The sequence below is a fragment of the Somniosus microcephalus genome, chromosome 11, assembly GCF_052327205.1.
Source record: "Somniosus microcephalus isolate GS21.2 chromosome 11, FLI_Smic_1.0, whole genome shotgun sequence".
NCBI lineage: Eukaryota > Metazoa > Chordata > Chondrichthyes > Squaliformes > Somniosidae > Somniosus > Somniosus microcephalus.
In genome coordinates this window covers 20,227,423-20,248,353 of record NC_140997.1, presented here as the reverse complement: position 1 = coordinate 20,248,353, position 20,931 = coordinate 20,227,423, and the positions used below count along the sequence as shown (strand labels likewise).

At 42.6% G+C, this 20,931-nt stretch overlaps 1 protein-coding gene across 2 annotated transcripts in view; it reads right to left on the bottom strand.

Annotated features, from left to right (window-relative positions):
- Positions 1 to 20,931, bottom strand: part of sdk1a (sidekick cell adhesion molecule 1a) — an 897,759-nt gene that overhangs the window by 116,582 nt on the left and 760,246 nt on the right. For both annotated transcript variants that reach the window (XM_086000285.1, XM_086000286.1), the window contains one exon: positions 17,562 to 17,751. In XM_086000285.1, the coding sequence (XP_085856411.1) occupies positions 17,562 to 17,751 (190 nt within the window). The remainder of the gene's footprint in view (positions 1 to 17,561; positions 17,752 to 20,931) is intronic.

The following is a 20,931-nucleotide window of genomic DNA, read 5'->3' as shown; positions in this document are numbered from 1 at the left end:
TCAGGTTCAATAGTGTCAGTTGCTCCTACAAGTAGATACCTACTCATAGGAGTAACCCAGGGAATGTAATAATGCATCCTCTTGACATACAATGTGGTTATCGTGCCTTTCGCACATGCCCTCCTTCAATCTTTCAAAGGCTGTCTGAGTTAACGCTAGATGAGATGAGGCTTGACATGAACCATTAAGCTGCTTTATTTCACAATAAGGAGCACATATAGAGCATTTATCCCGAATTGCCCTTCTTGAGCCGCTGCACTGCATCATAGCAGGTTTTTTTGATACGACACAGTGGCTTGCTGGGCCATTTCAGAGAGTTAAGAGTCAACCACAATGTTGTGGGTCTGGAGTCACATATAGGCCAGACCGGGTAAGGATGGCAGGTATCCTTCCCTAAAGGACATTAGTGAACTAGTTGGGTTTTTACAATAATCCGGTAGTTTCATGGTCTGATACTAGCTTTTTATTCCAGATTTATTTAATTAACTGAATTTAAATACTCCAACTTGAACTCACATCTCCGGATTATTAGTCCAGGCCTCTGGATTACTAGTCCAGTAACATAACCACTATGCTACCGTACCAATTGGTATAATTTATCTTTTGTGTAATGATACAAAATAAAAAAAACACACTACCCCACATTATTGGATTATCTTACTTGAATTAAACTGGAGGCCTTTTAACCTTCCTCCACAGCAAAGCTCCTCACAGCTTTCCCTTTAACAAATTTGACTTCTCTTGCAATGTTTTGTCTCAAACGGTCCCCCTTTTGCTGCCTGCCTGCCCCGGGTCCTATCCCAGCTTCTATCTTCTATCTGTTTTCATAGACAGACATACAGAGAGTGAATGGATTTCCAACACAATGGGTGGGAGGTATTTTTCAATTACAAGTGATCAAATTGTTTATTGTTTTGACTCTGGGGAAAACAACCTGCATTTAACATATTAAACATCTTTCGTCTGGTTGGCTATTTTGGAATTTTTAAGAATACATATTACCTTTAAAAAAAAACTACAATAAAAGTTGGGAACCTGAGCGGAGAGACAGAGGAAAGGGAAACAAGGATAAAAGCAAAAGACAGGAAGGAGAAAAACAAAAGTGGCAGGCAGAGAAATCAAGGGTTTAAAATCATACATGGCCACAGTAAATAATAATTCTAAGAGAGTTAAAAAAACAAGCCTGAAGGCTTTGTGTCTTAATGCAAGGAGCATTCGTAATAAGGTGGATGAATTAGCTGCGCAAATAGAGGTAAACGAATATGATATGATTGGGATTACGGAAACATGGCTCCAGGGTGGCCAAGGTTGAGAACTCAATATCCCAGGGTATTCAATATCCAGGAAAGATAGGCAAAAAGGAAAAGGAGGTGGGGTAGCATTGCTGGTTAAAGAGGGGATTAACACAATTGAAAGGAAGGATATTAGCTCTGATGATGTAGAATCTGTATGGGTAGAACTGAAAAATACCAAGGGGCAGAAAACGTTAGTGGGAGTGGTATATAGACCTCCAAACAGTAATGCGGAGGTCGGGGATGGCATTAAATGGGAAATTAGAGAAGCGTGCAATAAGGGCACAGCAGTTATCATGGGTGACTTTAATCTACATGTAGATTGGGCTAACCAAATTAGTAACAATACTGTGGAGGAGGAATTCCTGGAGTGTATACGGGATGGTTTCCTGGACCAATATGTCGAGGAACCAACTGGAGATCAGGCCATCTTAGACTGGGTATTATGTAATGAGAAAGGATTAATCAGCAATCTTGTTGTGCGAGGCCCCTTGGGTCGGAGCGATCATAATATGATAGAATTCTTCATTAAGATGGAGTGTGAAATAGTTGACTCAGAGACTAGGGTCCTGAATTTAAATAAAGGGGAGTACGATGGTATGATCGCATGGATGAACTACAGAATTTGTTCATCCCAATTTGGCATAAAAATAAAACAAAAAAGGTGACTCAACCGTGGCTAACAAGGGAAATTAGGGCTAGCATAAGATCCAAGGAGAGGACATATAAATTGGCCAGAAAAAGCAGTAAACCTGAGGATTGGGAGCAGTTTAGGATTCAACAGAGGACAAAGGGATTAATTAATAGGGGGAAAATAGAATATGAGAGTAAGTTTGCAAGGAACATAAAAACTGACGGTAAAAGCTTTTAGAGATATGTGAAGAGAAAAAGATTGGTGAAGTCAAGTGTAGGTCCCTTGCAGTCAGAATCAGGGGAATTTATAATGGGGAACAAAGAAATGGCTGACCAATTAAATACATACTTTGGTTCTGTCTTCACAAAGGAGGACACAAATAACCTCCCAAAGATGTCGGGGAACATAGGGTCTAATGACAGGGAGGAACTGATAGAAATCAGTATTTGTAGGGAAATGGTGTTAGGGAAATTGATGGGATTGAAGGCCGACAAATCCCCAGGGCCTGATAATCTACATCCTAGGGTACTTAAGGAAGTGGCCCTAGAAATAGTAGATGCAATGCGGGTCATCTTCCAAAATTCGATATCTGGAACAATACCCATGGATTGGCGGGTAGCTAATGTTACCCCACTGTTCAAAAAGGGTGGTAGAGAGAAAACAGGGAATTACAGACTGGTAAGCCTGGCATCGGTAGTGGGGAAAATGCTAGAGTCCATTATAAAGGATGTAATAGCAGAGCACTTGGAAAACAGTGACAGGGTCGGACAAAGTCAACATGGATTTACAAAAGGTAAATCGTGCTTGACTAATCTACTGGAATTTTTTGAGGATGTAACTGGTAAAATAGATAAGGGAGAACCAGTGGATGTGGTGTATTTGGATTTTCAAAAGGCTTTCGATAAGGTCCCGCATAAGAGATTAGCGTGTAAAATTAAGGCACATGGGACTGGGGGCAAGGTATTGACTTGGATAGAGAACTGGTTAGCAGACAGAAAGCAAAGAGTTGGAATAAACGGCTCTTTTTCCGAGTGGCAGGCAGTGACTAGTGGGGTACTGCAGGAATCGGTCCTTGGACCCCAGCTATTCACAATATATATTAATGATCTGGATGAGGGAACTAGATGTAATATCTCCAAGTTTACAGATGACACAAAGCTGGGTGGGCGTGTGTGTTGTGAGGAGGATACCGATAAACTCCAGTATGATCTGGACAGGTTGGGTGATTGGGCAGAAGCATGGCAGATGAAATATAACGTGGATAAATGCGAGGTTATCCACTTTGGTGTCAAAAACAAGGCGGCAGATTATTATCTGAATGGCAATAGATTGGGAGAAGGGGAAGTGCACCAGTCGCTGAAAGTAAGCATGCAGGTGCAGCAGGCGGTTAAGAAGGCAAATGGTATGTTGGCCTTCGTAGCGAGAGGGTTTGAGTACAGGAACAAGGATGTCTTGCTGCAGTTGTACAGGGCCTTGGTGAGACCACATCTGGAGTATTGTGTGCAGTTTTGGTCGCCTTATCTGAGGAAGGATGTACTTGCCATGGAAGGAGTGCAGCGAAGCTTCACCAGGCTGATACCCGGGATGGCAGGAATGATGTATGAGGAGAGATTGGGTCGATTGGGCTTATACTCGCTGGAGTTTAGAAGATTGAGAGGGGATCTCATCGAAACTTATAAAATTCTAACAGGACTGGACAGACTAGATGCTGGATGGATGTTCCCGATGGTCGGGGAGTTCAGAACCAGGGGTCACAGTCTAAGGATAAAAGGTAAACCATTTCGGACAGAGATGAGGAGGAATTTCTTCACCCAGAGAGTGGTGAACCTGTGGAATTCTCTACCACAGAAGGCAGTGGAGGCCAATTCATTAAATATATTCAAGAAGGAGTTGGATATATTTCTTAAGACTAAAGGGATCAAGGGATATGGAGAGAAGGCAGGAACAGGGTACTGAATTTGGACGATCAGCCATGATCTCATTGAATGGCGGAGCAGGCTCGAGGGGCCGAATGGCCTACTCCTGCTCCTATCTTCTATGTTTCTGAGTAACTCATTTTCTGAACTCTTTATGGGAAAAATTGATTAAGTGTGTTTATCATTGTCATGTTTTGATATTTTTGCCTATTGGCCTGGAAGGGATTTTAGGGCTAATTTATATTGGCCCAAAATTTGCGATCAGAGGCTTCCCGTGGGCAGATTCTTGACAGATCGCAAGCTCTGGGTTTTAGCGCATGAGCTTCGCATGCCTAAACCTGAAACTTGCGCGTAGGGGTCGCAAAATACGGCCAATTATGATGTTGCTATGAAGCTAAATTTGGTTCATAAGGGATTAACTCCCAGAAACACACAAGCTATCTGGGATGTTGTTTAGGGCAAACTAGCTGAAATACTAGCCATCTCAGAATTAGGTTCCTTGCATACCATATTACAGTAATCTGAGAGAATGGGTTAGGGTTATTAGCACATTCCAGAGTGGTTCACACCTATATGTTGGATTAGCTTCATTCATTGAGCACAGCACGAGGCCTAGCTAAACGGGTCATGGCTCTTACACCAAGGTGAGGAGGTTTGTCATTTAAGGTGGTAGTTTTGATTTGCAGCTCAGTGAGCTAATGCATGACACAGAGAGCTGGGGGAGGGGCAGAGGCTACGCTTCTGGCTTTCTCCCTCACTGGAAAAACGGACAACGTACAGCAAGTTTTAGGTCTGGAACAGAGAGATAGGCGGAAGGGTATCGCTTTTTGAGTTAGTGTTAATCAGCTCTGTGATACTGTCTTGAAAAGTGAAGTTGGCCCATATCAAGGACAAGATTTGTATAATTTATTGTTTTTGATGTTGGGAGGAGCAATAGGACATATATAAATCTTGCTGTGAAAATGGTATTCTTTTCATTCATATGTTACATGTAAAATAAATCAATTTGATGGTTAGCAGTTGTCCTTGTCTTGCTAGAGTGCTCATCAGTTCGTCTTCCGAAAAGTAGGAGAAATACATGTGCGTACATGTGTGAGATCATTGTATCCAGTAAACACAACGAGAGGTCTTACTGTTATGACATCTGTGTCATGCTATTGCTTAAAGATATCAGGCAGTCAAGTTACTTGGCAGATTTGGAGGATCTGCTTCCGGGCATGGCTCGTGACACTGTTCTTGAGAGAACATCTAGCACAGAACCGAAATATGTAACAATCAATTTCTATAATGGCTATTTTTAAAAAAATACTTGGTTGGAAGGTAAATATTAAATAACAACAGAAAATGCTGGAAAAACTCAGCAGGCCAGGCAACATCCGTGGCGAGCGAAATAGAGTCAACGTTTTAGGTCGAAACCCTTCGTCAGGACTGAGAGAAAACACAGGAAATGAAACAGATTAAAAGGCCAGTTTGGGGGCTGGGAAATGGGGATGAAAGAACAAAAGAGAAGTGAAGAGACATTAAGAGGTAAATATTAAAGGTTGACTTAGGTACATTTCATTTTACCCACACAACGAAGGTCACTGCATTTCACAGATTCACAGATTCACAGAATCTACAGTGCAGAGAGAGGCCATTTCGGCCCATCGAGCCTGCACCGACACATATCCCACCCGATCCCCGTAACCCCTACACCAACACATATTCCACCCTATCCCTGTAACCCCACGTATTTAATCCCCTAACACTAAGGGTCAATTTTATCATAGCCAAATCAACCTAACCTGCACATCTTTGGACTGTGGGAGGAAACCGGAGCACCTGGAGGAAACCCACGCAAACACGGGGAGAATGTGCAAACTCCACACTGACAGTCGCCCGAGGCCGGATTCGAACCCGGGTCCCTGGCGCTGTGAGGCAACAGTGCTAACCACTATGCCACCGTGCCCCTCTCTGAAATGTCCCAAAGTGCTTCACATACTATTCAAAGCAATGAATAGTATGTGAAGCACTTTGGGACATTTCAGAGAGGCATGACAAGTTGCCATTTGAATGCAGGTCTTTCTTTCACTTGATATTGTTATACAGGAAACTTTGGTTTATCCGGAGGTTGTATGTCCAGAAACCGCGATCTAACGACAGAAATCAGGAGCCGTTTTGGTTAGGTTTTTTTTCTTCTCCTAGCATTTTTTTAACAATCAGGCTCTGGAAAGCGTCTCTGTAGCTTAGCAACAGCTTCAGAGGCGCTTCCAAGGTACGGGCCGAGTGTTTACAAGCTGTTGCTAAGCAACAGTGTTTGTTGTCAGACACGGAGATGAAAACCTCCGTATCCTTCAACATTAGCGCTGGTCTATCCGGAAGTTTTGATAGATCGGCAGCAGCTCGGTCCCGTCGGTGCCGGATATCGCGAAGTTTCCTGTAGCGAGTTTCTGTGTAGACTTTAAGAAGATTAGACACTGGAAAGCATACCAGCCGCTCTTGGCAGGAGTCACGGGGAGTGGGAATGCTGGAATCAGTTAAGAGGCATATGCTGATTGAAGGCTGTCAACACAGTCTAGTTCATGCTAATTTCAGGTGAAGCTCACAATTTTATACCTGTTTAGACTGGCAAAAAACTCTCAGGCATTTTAACCACATTTGAATAGTGGAGGGAAGTAAAAGTAGATGAAGGAGGCAAACTTGCACCACAGGGAAGGGATGTATCATCTTGGTGCGAGCAATGAGAATTGCTCTGAAGTCTGTTTAATCTCATGAGCTGGCTTTATCAGGTACAATGTGTAGATGCTTGTTAGTATTTGCCCTGGCAACTAGGAAAGACAATGTTGGCTGCAGAGCAGAAAGATCGCTTGTTAGAAATTTAAATACTTGTAGGATGAGGAGAGAGTCCAATTTTTGCTCAGTTTATGATATCCATCTGTCAGCAAAAGCAGTGGTAACAACTGATGTTGGTGTAGGAAAATATCAAATAAATAAGTAATTTGATGGATAGATGCTTTTGTCCGGAGATCATCTCAGGTGATGCCAGGAAGTTTTTCACACGAAGAATGATCAATATGTGAAATGGGCTTCCAGGTAGGATAATGGAGGCAGAAACTTTGGAATTATTTAAAAAATAGTTTTATGTTATGATGGGGACACCGGGTGTTTTTATTGAATGATTACGCTTGGATAGGTTGAACGGCCTTTCATATCGATATTTAACTTCAGATCTATATCCTTCAGAGGGATGGGGATTCACGTGTAACTGCTTCACAACTTCAAAGTGAATTAAATGATTCACTGGCATTTGAAGTTGGTTAGAGGAAGCTACTGCAGACATACATTCGCCTAGCACGGGGCACATCAGTATTGGTCTTATGAATTAGTAGGGCTTTTGATTAAAAATTTATAAAATTTGTGAGTAAAATGGACATTTTCAGTCAATTTTGCAATGACCATTTCAAGATTATTCAGGTGGCAAAGGTGCACCCTGGTTCTGATCCAAGTTGGTGGTAGTCAGGTTGTTGCTGGAGATAGTGAAAGATTTGGCCATTCTGTAAATCTATGCTCAACTCAATGGAGGCAAAGTTTGCAAACCAACCCTTCATGTACAAACCTATCAGCGGGATTCTTAGAGGGCTTGACAGGGTAGATGCTGAGAGGCTGTTTCCCCTGGCTAGTGTGTCTAGAACTAGGGGTCATAGTCTCAGGATAAGTGGTCGACCATTTAGGACTGAGATGAGGAGAAATTTCTTCACTCAAAGGGTTGTGAATCTTTGGAATTCTCTACCCCAGAGGGCTGTGGATGCTCAGTCGATGAGTATTTTTCAAGACTGAGATTGATAGATTTTGCACACTAAGGGAATCAAGGGATATGGAGAAAGAGCAGGAAAGTGGAGTTGATGTAGAAGTTCAGCCATGATCTTATTGAATGGTGGAGCAGGCTCAGTGGGCTGAATTGGCCTACTCCTGCTCCTACTTATGTTCTTATTCTTTTGGTGAAAGAGCCCATTAATGGTTTGACTTCTATCCTGGCCAGGAAGTTACAGCAGATAAGCAGCATTAAAGCAGGTTCAACATAAAGGGGGAGAAATTGGGTGAGTAGCGCCACCTGTTAGCGCCTAAAGAGGCAGTCAGTGGCTGTAGCGCCACTGGCTGCGTCTCCGGCAATATTCAGTAGGGACGCTAATGGTGGCGTTCGGCATTTGCGCTGCGCCGCCACCGATGACATCATCGGTGTGCGCAGCGCCCCATTTGTGCCCCGTTCGCGATATTTGGTAGTGAACGCCGCAGTTGCGCCGCTCGCTACCTGCGCCCGGTTCACGGGGCCTTACTGTGCCGGCAGCGGCGCAAGTTAAGGTGGAGGTGCGGGGCGGCCACTTTTTCGGCAGCCGCCTGCCAGCACCTCCATCCCCGGTCTCCTAACCCCCCCCCCCCCGCGGCATTGCCGGCTGTTTCCCAAGAGCCCGGCACTTCTCCTTGGTGCCGGGCTCATTTGCCGGCACTCGCGATCAGGGATCGCGCTGTTGCTGGCACCTCCCCCTTAACAGTGGGAGGAAGGCCTGCAGTACCGCAGCGTGCCGTGCCGCAGCATGTGGCGCTGCGGCACGTTGCGCTGCGATAATCAGTTTCAGCGCCCTAAGAGGGACGTGGAGCGCCTCGAGCCTCGCCCCGTCTCCCTCGAGGGGCACTGAAACTGAATTTCTGGCGATCGGTATCACTCCGATCGCTGCGCTAAATCCTGCGCTCAGGCGACTTTTGCGCCACTTTGGCGCCCCAACCCAATTTCTAGGCCAAAGTCTCCAAAATCAGTGGACTTTTTGGAAAGACACTTCTTACCCCAACATGGAACATCTATTAGAAGTCTATGCTAAACTTTATGAATGGAAGGGAGTTCAGACAATCATCCTCAGCCAAGCTGATTCCTAGATCTAACTGAAGGAGGATAAACTCATAATAACATCCTTTCTGAAAGGATAGAAAGCAACAAAGGGGATTCAGAAGTCCATGATGTTCCTCCAACCTGCTCATCTGCTGCCTAGGTAGCATTATTCCTATAATAAATACAAAATCTTTTAATTTTGTCAAAAAAGGGCAAAGTTTACTCTCATAGGAATTCTAGGGTGAGAGATTGATTTCAAAATTACTATCACACTTTTAACATCAATTTTGTCCTAAAGGGAGAGAATAATACTGATGGAAACCCAATGGCAAATACCAGCAATACCAGGAGCAAATTTGTCTGCAATTAGCGCTGTAACTAGATACCATGCAACAGCTACTTCTGAAGCAAAAGAAAAATCAGGGAGAACTTAACGGGAAGTAGGAATGGGACTTGCCCAGTTCCAGACTTGCTCAAGTTTACAATAGCCAACCAAACTGACCCAACGTGGTCAATATAGCTTGAAATAATGCTGCGGGTTGGCTTGTAATCATCACCATCCTGGATAAACAGTACAAAGTTTGAATCTAGTGTACAAAACTGCCCCAAAGCCAAATCACAGCATAATTGGAAACACACAGGGCCACTCAATTTGCAGGGCTATGGGGAAAAGTAGGGGAGTGGGATTAATTACATAGCTCTACCAAATAGCCTCCTTCTGTGCTGTATCACTCTGTGACTCTATATATGGCCACTCCACTCTGTGGAATATTTTTTATATATTGAAGGAGGCTGGCACCACAAGCATCACAGACACTTTATAAGTCACAATTAGTCACTGGTCAAACCAGCCACATTTAAGTGGGTTTAACTTTTCAGTCTAATGTCCAAACCAAGGTAAAACCTTTCTAAAAACAAAGTAGCAGTGCAATCTGCAAGCTAACTTATGACAACAACACATGGCAGCTTCCAAGCAACCTCTCTTGTCCCTGTCAAAGCTAACTCATGACTGACCCACTTGACAATACCACAGACGATTCAATGGGATTGAAATTGTAGCAGTCTACTTGAATTGTTTTCCTACTCCCAACAGAGATTAGGCAGGATTTCGAGATGGGCTGCCATCATTTTGCTAGCAGCAAAATAGAGAAGAAAACACCATGAATTAGAGGGGGAGAATTGTAGCAGTTCATTTTATGTCCTCTTTTATATTTTCTGTCTGCACTGGTTCTGTGTTTTTATTACAGTAGCCTCAGACTCTTCTTGCCTTACATTAAGCTTTGAAATTGGTGTCTGAAGTTTTGTTGTTATCTATTAGTATCTCTCTAGTTACACTTTGCTCCACAGTTGCCATTACCCCACAACTTAAAGATCCTCCATTCACCAGGCACTGGCAGGCTAAATCCATGAGTGCCGAGCAAATGGAGTTTAACAATGAAAGTCTTCTGCCAAACATATTATTTCATTGCAGAATCTGTTTAAGATGAGCATTTCTTACAATCCTTAAATAAATCTTTGATACAAATAGGCGAGATCTGGTCAGTAGTATTGTTATAAGCAGAGACCTTTTCAGTTCAGTGAATGATTCCAATTTTGTTTATTACACCACCGCTAACCTGGCCTCTCATCCAAGATTGATTTAGGGAATGTAACTGGGACTATTCTTGACAGCTATAAAGATAGATTTGACTGCAAAACAGGATCTTTCAACAGACAAGTGGCAGCAACAAAAATGCAGCCAGGGGTTATCAGCAGTGTTGTCAATGGCAACAGGATGGCATACATTACAGCTGTACTCCTATGGCTTGGTTTGAACTAGTCGGCAGCTTTCAGGGGCCATCAGTAAATGTTTCTTTTCATTTTCTGGGAGCTGGCAGATTTGTAGAAAGGCTGTCAAAAAAAATGGCAGCACGGCTTTCTGAATAAATCTCTTTGGCAAGGTTCAATTTCTCCCTCAGTCATATTCATGAAAAAGCCTGATTATGGCAGTTAAACCTTTGGCACTGCCAGGAGATTTGTAAAGGGGGAAAAAATGGAATTACTTTGATGCAAGATCCCCTCCCCCCCCGCCCCACACATACATTTAGTTTATTTTGGTGAGGTAATGTTGCTTCCAACATGCGCTTGAGAATTGAAAATATCCATATGACCTTTTAATTTTTAACACTTGTCATATGTTTCTATCTCAATTATTTACTTCTCCTGTGCAAGTTCAGACACAAACACCTGTAACACGGCTGGCTGTGGCCTAAATGGACCAAAGTTGTAACTGTTTGGATAAGGTGGCCATGGAGTTGAGGTCAATGATCAGCCATGATCTTATTGAATGGCGGAGCAGGCTCGAGGGGCCGTATGGCCTACTCCTGCTGTTATTTCTTATGCTCTTATGTACGTCTTATGCCTCCCCAGAATGCTCTAGTTGAGATCAAAAAATCCTGGTGGAACGCTTGCCAGATGTGAACCTGACTACCACAAACAGCTGGTTGATTCCAAGCCACTGGGCAGACTTTAAAGTGTCAGTTTTTAAACACCAATTTCAAAGCTTCATCTGCATCTGAATTTTATGCTATCACTGATTTTTATCAAACAACTTTGTGTATAATGACCCTTTGAAGACACTGCGAAAAAAAAAGTATTTTCTTCTCTGAGCATTCAAGACTCAGGTCAGCAGAAGCTAAACCAAAAAAAAAATTGGAACATATCAGCAACTTCTTCCTGTATAATCCAACATGATTTAATTACTGCAACAATGCTAAATTAATACCAAGTTTTAATGCACCAAATAGTAGCTTCAAATCTCATGGGTGTTCAACAATCAATAAGGATCCACGTTTGATTTGTATATTCACAGCTTCCTTCCAATATATGATTATACATAGTTAAAAAAATTAAACTAGCATTAATCTACTGCCTGCTTGTGCCAATCAGACCATGGTTTATATGTTAACAATTATTTTAAATTGGTGAAATACTCTCACTCTCAGTCTTACTCAACAAGGCTCTTGGATAGTCTCCCAGTTCCACACATTAACTTTAAGATTCCTCTTTGCTATTCACACAGTTAAGAACAACCATTCTTATATTTCAACAAACATTTCCTTGCCAAGTCACTTGTTACATACATGACATTGTGCCAACATATATTCCCAAACTATTAAATTAACGACACAATGTAATTGTAAACCAAAGTATGCAATGTATTTGAAACTTTTGATAGAAAACAGGTGTTAATGCTGGAGCCGTTGTTATTTAAATAAATTGGCTTGCGAACAGAAATAAAACTACAAGTTTGCCGATGTTACCAAACTGGGAGGGACTGCAAATAAGCAGGAAAGACTCATCAAATACTGAAGGATCTGTATAGACCAGAGACTTGGACTGAAGAGTAGCAGATGTCATTTAACGTGAATAAGAGACTGGGAAACAGTGGTAATATAAGCTAAATGGTATTATTCTTTGGATCTGAGAAAGACAAATCGGAACATTTTCTCGATGATGAGAGGCTAGGAGCTGTGGAGAAGCAAAGGGATTTACGTGTCCATGTACACAAATCACTAAAACTAGTGGATAGCTACAAATAAATTATCAAAAAGCATAATGGAATGTTGGCCTTTATCTCACGGGGGCTGGAATACAAAAGTGAGGAAGTGATGCTTCAGTTGTACAGAGTCTTGGTCAGACCCCATCTAGAGTACTGCGTTAAGAGAGGAACTTGGAGTGGGAAGATCCAGTTGTCATGGTCCACGTGGGTACCAACGACATAGGTAGGACAAAGAAAGAGGTTCTGCTGAGGGAGTATGAGCAGCTAGGGCCTAAATTAAAAAGCAGAACCACAAAGGTAATAATTTCTGGATTACTACGTGAGCCACAAGCAAATTGGCATAGGGTAAATAAGATCAGAGAGATGAATGAGTGGCTCAAAGATTGGTGTGGGAGAAATGGGTTTCCATTCATGGGGCACTGGCACCAGCACTGGGGAAAGAGGGAGCTGTTCCGTTGGAACGGGCTTCACTTGAACCATGCTGGGACCAGTGTCCTGGCGAATCGAATAACTAGGGCTATAGACAGGGGTCTAAACTAAATAGTGGGGGGGGAGGGCTCCGGTGAGGGGAAATTTAAAAAGTCAAAGAGAATGGAGAAGGCAATAGTGCAGGGTAGCATAGGGGTAATGATAACCAGAGTGTGACAGGAAGGGACAAAGCGTATAAATGTAAGAGTGCACCAGAAAGTAGAGTCAGGGTAGGGAAAAATGGTATAAAGACAAAATTGAAAGCTCTTTATCTGAATGCATGCAGCATTCGTAACAAGATAGATGAGTTGACGGCACAAATAGAAATAAATGGGTACGCTTTGACAGCCATTACAGAGACGTGGTTGCAAGGTGACCAAGGCTGGGAACTGAATATTCAAGGGTATTTGACATTTTGGAAGGATAGGCAGAAAGGAAAAGGAGGTGGGGTAGATCTGTTAATAAAGGATGAGATCAGGGCAGTAGTGAGAAATGATATTGGCTCAGAAGATCAAGATGTAAAATCAGTTTGGGTGGAGATAAGAACTAATAATGGAAAGAAGTCACTGGTGGGAGTAGTCTATAGGCCCCCTAACAGTGGCTACACTGTAGGACAGAGTATAAATCAAGAAATAATGGAGGCTTCTAAGAAAGGTACTGCAATAATCATGGGCGATTTTAATCTTCATATAGATTGGACAAATCAAATTGGCAAAGGTAGCCTTGAGGACGAGTTCATAGAGTGTATTTGGGATATTTTCTTAGAACAATACATTGTGGAACCAACCAGGGAGAAGGCTATTTTAGATCTGGTATTGTGTAATGAGATAGGATTAATTAATGATCCTCTAGGGAAGAGTGGTCATAGCATGTTAGAATTTCAAATTCAGTTTGAGGGTGAGAAACTTGGGTCTCAAACTAGTGTCCTGAACTTAAATAAAGACAATTATAAAGGTATGAAGACAGAGTTGGCTAAAGTGGACTGGGAAAATAGATTAAAGGGCAAGACGGTAGATAAGCACTGGCAGACATTTAAGGAGATATTTCATAACTCTCAGCAAAGATATATTCCAGTGAGAAAGAACGACTCTAAGAGAAGGATGAACCATCCGTGGCTAACTAAGGAAGTTAAGGATGGTATCAAATTGAAAACAAATGCATACAATGTTGTGAAGATTAGTGGTAGGCCAGAGGTTTGGAAAAATTTTAGAAACCAGCAAAGGACGACTAAAAAAATAATAGAGGCAGATGATAGATTATGAGAGTAAACTAGCAAGAAATATAAAAACAGACAGTAAGAGTTCTACAGGTATATAAAAAGAGAGTAGCTAAAGTAAACATTGGTTCTTTAGAGGATGAGACTGGGGAATTAATAATGGGAAACAGGGAAAAATGGCAGAGACTTTGAACAAATATTTTGTATCTGTCTTCACAGTAGAAGACACTAAAAGCATCCCAATAATAATAATCAAGAGGCTATGGGGAGGGAGGAACTTAAAAACTATTACTATCACTAGAGAAAAAGTACTAGGCAAACTAATGGGACTAAAGGTGGACAAGTCCCCTGGACCTGATGGCCTTTTAAAACATTAAAAAAATTTGTTTTATGAGATGTGGGCGTTGCTGGCAAGGCCAGCATTTATTGCCCATCCCTAATTACCCTTGAGAAGGTGGTGGTAAGCCGCCTTCTTGAACCGCTGCAGTCCATGTGGTGAAGGTACTCCCACAGTACTGTTAGGGAGGGAGTTCCAGGATTTTGACCCAGCGACGATGAAGGATTGGCGATATACTTCTAAGTCAGGATGGTGTGTGACTTGGAGGAGAACTTGGAGGTGGTGGTGTTCCCATGCGCCTGCTGCCCTTGTCCTTTTAGGTGGAAGAGGTCGAGGGTTTGGGAGGTGCTGCCGAAGAAGCCTTGGCAAGTTGCTGCAGTGCATCTTGTAGATGGTATACACTGCAGCCACGGTACACGTGGAGGGAGTGAATGTTTAAGGTGGTGGATGGGGTGCCAACCACGCGGGCTGCTTTGTTCTGGATGGTGTTGAGCTTCTTGAGTGTTGTTGGAGCTGCACTCATCCAGCCTGCATCCTAGGGTCTTAAAAGTGGCTGTAGAGATAGTGGAAGCATTGGTTGTAATCTACCAAAATTCCCTGGATTCTGGAGAGGTACCAGCGGATTGGAAAACCACAAATGTAATGCCCCTATTCAAGAAAGGAGGGAGACAGAAAGCAGGAAACTATAGGCCAGTTAGCCTAACATCTGTCATTGGGAAAATGCTGGAGTCCATTATTGAAGTAGCAGCACGGCATTTAGAAAATCATAATACAATCAAGCAGAGTCAGCATGGTTTTATAAAAGGGAAATCATGTTTGACAAATTTGCTAGAGTTCTTTGAGGATGTAACGAGCAGGGTGGATAAAGGGGAACTAGTAGATGTAGTGTATTTGGATTTCCAGAAGGCATTCGATAAGGTGCCACATAAAAGGTTACTGCACAAGGGGTTGGGGTAATATATTAGCATGAATAGAGGATTGGCTAACGAACAGAAAACAGAATTGGGATAAATGGGTCATTTTCAGATTGGCAAACTGTAACTAGTTGGGTGCCACAGGGATCAGTGCTGGGGTCTCAACTATTTACAATCTATATTAATGATTTGGATGAAGGGACCGAGTGTAATGTAGCCAAATTTGCTGACGATACAAAGATAGGTGGGAAAGCAAGTTGTGAGGAGGACACAAAGAGTCTGCAAAGGGATATAGATAGGTTAAGTGAGTGAGCAAAAATCTGGCAGATGGAATATATGTGGGAAAATCTGAGGAAGGATGTTCTTGCCATGGAGGGAGTGCAGCAAAGATTCACTAGACTGGTACCTCGGGTGGCAGGAATGACGTATGGAGAGAGATTGGGTCGATTAGGCTTATATTCGCTGACGTTTAGAAGAATGAGAGGGGATCTCATTGAAACTTATAAAATTCTAACAGGACTAGACAGACTAGATGCAGGAAGGCTGTTCCCGATGGCCGGGGAGTCCAGAACCAGGGGTCACAGTCTAAGGATAAGGGATAAGCCATTTAGGACTGAGATGAGGAGGAATTTCTTCACCCAGAGAGTGGTGAACCTGTGGAATTCTCTACCACAGAAGACAGTTGAGGCCAATTCATTAAATATATTCAAGAAGGAGTTAGATATATTTCTTAAGGCTAAAGGGATCAAGGGATATGGGGAGAAAGCATGGACAGGGTACTGAATTTGGATGATCAGCCATGATCTCATTAAATGGCGGAGCAGGCTCGAGGGGCCGAATGGCCTACTCCTGCTCCCATTTCTTATGTTCGTATGACTGCAATTGGCTTCAGTTCCATATGTTAAGGAGGGAAAATTGGCCAGAGTTCTTGCTTCTGATTGTCATCCAGTGACCCTGCTGAATCTGCATGTGGTTGTCAGATGCACATAGGATTAGGGACAGCTTGATGCCCCATGATCAAAGAGCCTACTGGCATTCATTGTTGAAGCCCAAACAATTAATGGGCACTTGGGTGAGATACCAGAGGGTGTCCCATGCCTATTGAACCGTACCCTAGCCAACAGTCAAGACTTTCAAGAGAGAAGAGGGGAAGAGGAGAAAATTGGGTTCTGGCAAAAAAACATGGAAAAAACCTAGATGTCGACACCACATTCTAGTTAGTGCCTGAGTGCGTAACATCAGTTCTCCAAAGTAAGAATCTTTATTTAGCAATTTAATTCCTCTAACTCACTTTAAGATGCAGTAAAGCTGTCTCTCAAACTAAAAATCTCAAACATGTAGTATAGCAGCCACAAATGCAAGATTCCCTAAATATACTTGACAATAAACATCTCCCATGTACTAATAAATACCAAGGCTCCAGCAAACACAGGCTTGGAAATTTTGGGATTCCTAAATTTATAATTTAAGCAAAAGAACCAAAAATTCATTTTTGAAACATGAGTGTGCTACATTCATGCTGTGGGTAGGACACATTTTGTGATATGCGCAAGCCTTACAGAGTACGTGTAAGTTAGAATTATTACACCAGCATAAACATATTTTTGTGCTGACATTTCCCAATGGTGAGGCATTCCATGAATGAACATATCAATAAAAACACTTCCTGAAAGATGAACAATTTGTGGCAGTGCACCAATAGACTTTGCTACTGATGTGATAGTGCCCACAGCTCCTTCTCAGCTGCGGTCAGTGTGAGACACATACCCGAGGCTGAGGATTGGTTAGGGAATGATGCCTGCTATTGAAAGAGAATAACATTATATGGCAAATAGCAGGATTTTCTTTTCCTCTCCTGGCTTCCCAAAAGGTGTTAGCCAGTTCCATGAGTGCTCAGCACCCTCTGTATCTTCCCAAGTGGTCATTTGTAAAGTGGTAGCCTTCATAGCAAGTGCTGGCTGACCATTCAGCCACAGGAGCATTACAGCCAAGCTCAAGTCTGTCCTCGTCCAACACTCACCTATGTGTATTTCCAGTAATGGTCCCTGAACAGTAATCAAAAACAAGAATCTTGGCTTATTTTCTCTTCCCAACCCAAAAGTACTGAGCCTAGGTGTAGCATTCTGACCACAAATTTGGGGTGTTCCTGGTCTGTATGGATCAGTACTCACGGGATCAACCGAGTCATCTAAGGAGCCTCAAATAGTAATTTTCAAACAACTTTCCAGTGAGATAACTTACCACCCGAGGAACACGCCACTGAACATTTAACTGGTCAAGGTGATAAAGGGCATCAACAGAATAACATGGTTCTCCCTCATCTAACCAAGGCATCTATAATAAAAAGCACTAGGTAAATAAATACTTTATCTCAGAACTTACCATCATCTTTTGTCCTCTCCATTAGCACTGGTGAACTTGGCACTCCATCCCCAATCCTGGTAAATGCCAAAACTTGTATCTCATATTGACCGTATTTCCTCAGACCATTCAGGACAACAGACTGTGTAAAGTTTCCTTTCACTAGATGCGTGTGAGTACCTGATTCAGAATCTCTCTCTTGGTACAGGATCTAGGACAGTACATATATATAGTTTAATCATCTACAGCAGTGAAACTACATTTTTATTACTCCATGCATATTTAACTTTGAGTGAAAGGTCTATTTCATCTCACAAAATATGCACATCTTTTCTGAAATAACACTGAAAAAATTAAGGTTTTAATGCTAAACAATGTTAAGTAGAATCAGAGAAATTTACAAAACCAAACAACTTCTCTTCAATCATAAGATTCTTGAAATAAAACATCAATTAAAAAGGAAATTGTTTTTCTTTTCTGGAATCTGTGTTTTAATCCTACTCAAACTTTTGAGATGAAAATCTTTTTGTATGCACTCTGCATAAAATCAATTTATAGCTTGTTACACAAATTTGCCCACAATTCACTACATACTGATACTAAACTGGAAAACACAAGGATGATGATCTATGCAACCTAAAATTATGATTAAGCAGCCAACATCTGATCGAGACAGCTTGACAGGGTTTGCACATGGGCTGATCAGTGGCAAATTAAGTTCAATAGAGGCAACTGCATAGTACTGAGTATTAGAAATAAGTTCATGGGGGGAATAGGGGTATAGAGAGAATTTAGTACAGCTGGACTCAGCTATATGCTGTAATGTTGCCTCTAAATCAGAAGGTTGAGGGTTCAAGCTTCACTCCAAGAATTTAAGCACATAATGTACGCTGATAATGCAGCTCTTCTCAGTACTGCACTGAACTGTCAGAGATGCCTTCTTTCAGATGAGATGTTAAACTAAGGTCCCATCTATCAGTTCAAGCAAATGTAAAAGATCCCATCGCACTATTCAAAGAAGAGCAGGTGAATCCTCCGGGTGTCCTGCGCAACATTAATCATCCCACCACTAATACCAAAAAATAGAATAACTGGTCATCAACTCATTGCTGTTTGGGAGATCTTGCTTTGCAAAAATTGGCTGCTGCATTTGCCTACACAACAGTGGCTACACATCAAAACGAATTCACTGGCTGTAATGCACTTTGGGATGTCTGAGGATGTGATAAGTACAAGTTAATTTGTTCATTATAGGATTGGTATTTTGGAAGAATGAGGTCAAATGGGCTAAGGGGCTTTCTTCATCCAAGCCTGACTTGTAATGGCCTTTTCCTGTTCTTAAAAATTCTGATATTCTTATGAGGGCTGGTATGGGCAATGCATAAATTTACACTGGGGCTGCTATTCTGGGATTGATGTTGAAGCACACTGAAGGTCAACTTTGTTGTATCCGTGTGTTAATGGAGACACGGAATGCAGGAGTTGGTTTAACAGGTGTTTACTGAACAAAGTCTGGAGGTGAACTAAAAGATACAAGACACTATAAAGGCTTATATACCCGAGTGGTCACTACCGGTATTACAGTACACAGGGGCTCTTAAGATACATACACTACAATTCCTCCCCTTTTAGATAATTAGTACATAACATTTTAAGTAATCATTAATTAACATGTTTACAAGAACAATAATCTACACATTTGCTGCAGTTAATCAATTATAAGTCAGTCTCTCTGGAGGCTTCCTGACTCGGTCCGGATAACGCCTCGGTGGTGTAGTAGTTTTCGGTGGTGTAGTAGGTTCTTTTGGCAAGGTTGATTCGGCTTGAATGCCAGTGTCGGGTTCATCTGGTTCCAGTATCACCGGATCGGAGGTGGATACTATGGGTATCTCTGCTTCATCATTAGGCGTATAGAGTTGTGGTGTAGGTTGTCCCTTTTCGGATGACTCTATGATCTGGTCAGCATGCCGCCTTATTATGCTTTCACCAATGTCCACGGTATACATCAGCGGTCCTAGTCGTGTGCAAATAGTTCCAGGCTGCCATTTCTCGGTACGGTAGTCCCGGGCCAAAACTTGTTGACCTATCTGGAAGGTTCTAGTTGGCCTTTCATTCATGCCTTGAAATTGCCGGTTCTCTATGTCCCTTCTGATGTTTGGCTTGATCAAATCCAGCCGGCATCTTAGTCTTCTATTGAAAATCATGATGGCGGGAGTTTGGTTTGTAACCACGTGTTGCATTCCTGTACGCAAACAAGAAGTTATCTACCTTATGTTGTAGATTTATGTCTTCATTACCCATGGCCTTTATGGCCTTCTTGAAGGTCTGGACAAACCTTTCAGCTAATCCATTGGTGGCGGGATGGTATGGGGCGGACGTGTAGTGCGTAACCCCATTGTTTTTTTAAGAACTTCCTGAATTCTTTGGACACAAATTGCGGTCCATTATCAGAACAGATCTGTTCAGGTAGCCCATTTCTGGCAAATATGGTCCTTAATACTGTGATGTTTTTTTCCGTGGTGGTGGAGGACATCTTTATTACCTCCGGCCACTTGGAGTGTGCAACGACCGCGATTAAGAATATTGAGTCCATAAATGGACCAGCAAAGTCGATATGTACCCTTTGCCATGGAGATGAGGGCCACTCCCATGGATGTAGAGGGGCTTGTGGTGGGACGTTTTGGACCTTCTGGCATCCTAGACAGCTCTTGGTCATTTCTTCGACGTCTCCATCGATACCTGGCCACCACACAAACGCTCTGGCTAGGTTCTTCATTTTCACTCCACCCAGATGCCCCTCGTGAAGCTCCTTTAGCACTTTATCCTGGAGTTTGGGTGGAATCACCACTCTGGATCCACACATCAAGGTTCCTCGGCACACTGACAGCTGTTCTCTTCTTTGCGAGAATGCTGGCAACAGTGGTTCGCCATGTACTGGCCATCCCTTCACCGTTAAATCGTAGACTCGTGAGAGAGTCGGGTCATTTCTCGTTTCCTTTTCAATGGTAGAATTTGTTACTGGTAGACATTCCACTATGGTTGAGTGGAACATCTCTACTGGGTCCACTGTAGGTGCCTCTTCTACCGTTGGCAACGGTAGGCGCGATAAACCGTCAGCATTCCCATGCTGTTTTGATCCTTTGTATTCTATGTCATATTGGTGTGCCCCTAGGAAAAGGGACCACCTCTATAGCCTTTGCGCTGTCATAATGGGAACGCCCTTTTTAGGGTTGAATATGGAGACGAGGGGTTGATGGTCAGTCAACAAGGTAAATTTTTGTCCGTGTAGGTAATGGTTGAATTTCTTCACTCCCCACACCAGGCTGAGTGCTTCCCTGTCGATCTGGGCATAGTTACGCTCAGCTGAGTTCAATGAGCGTGACGCAAAAGC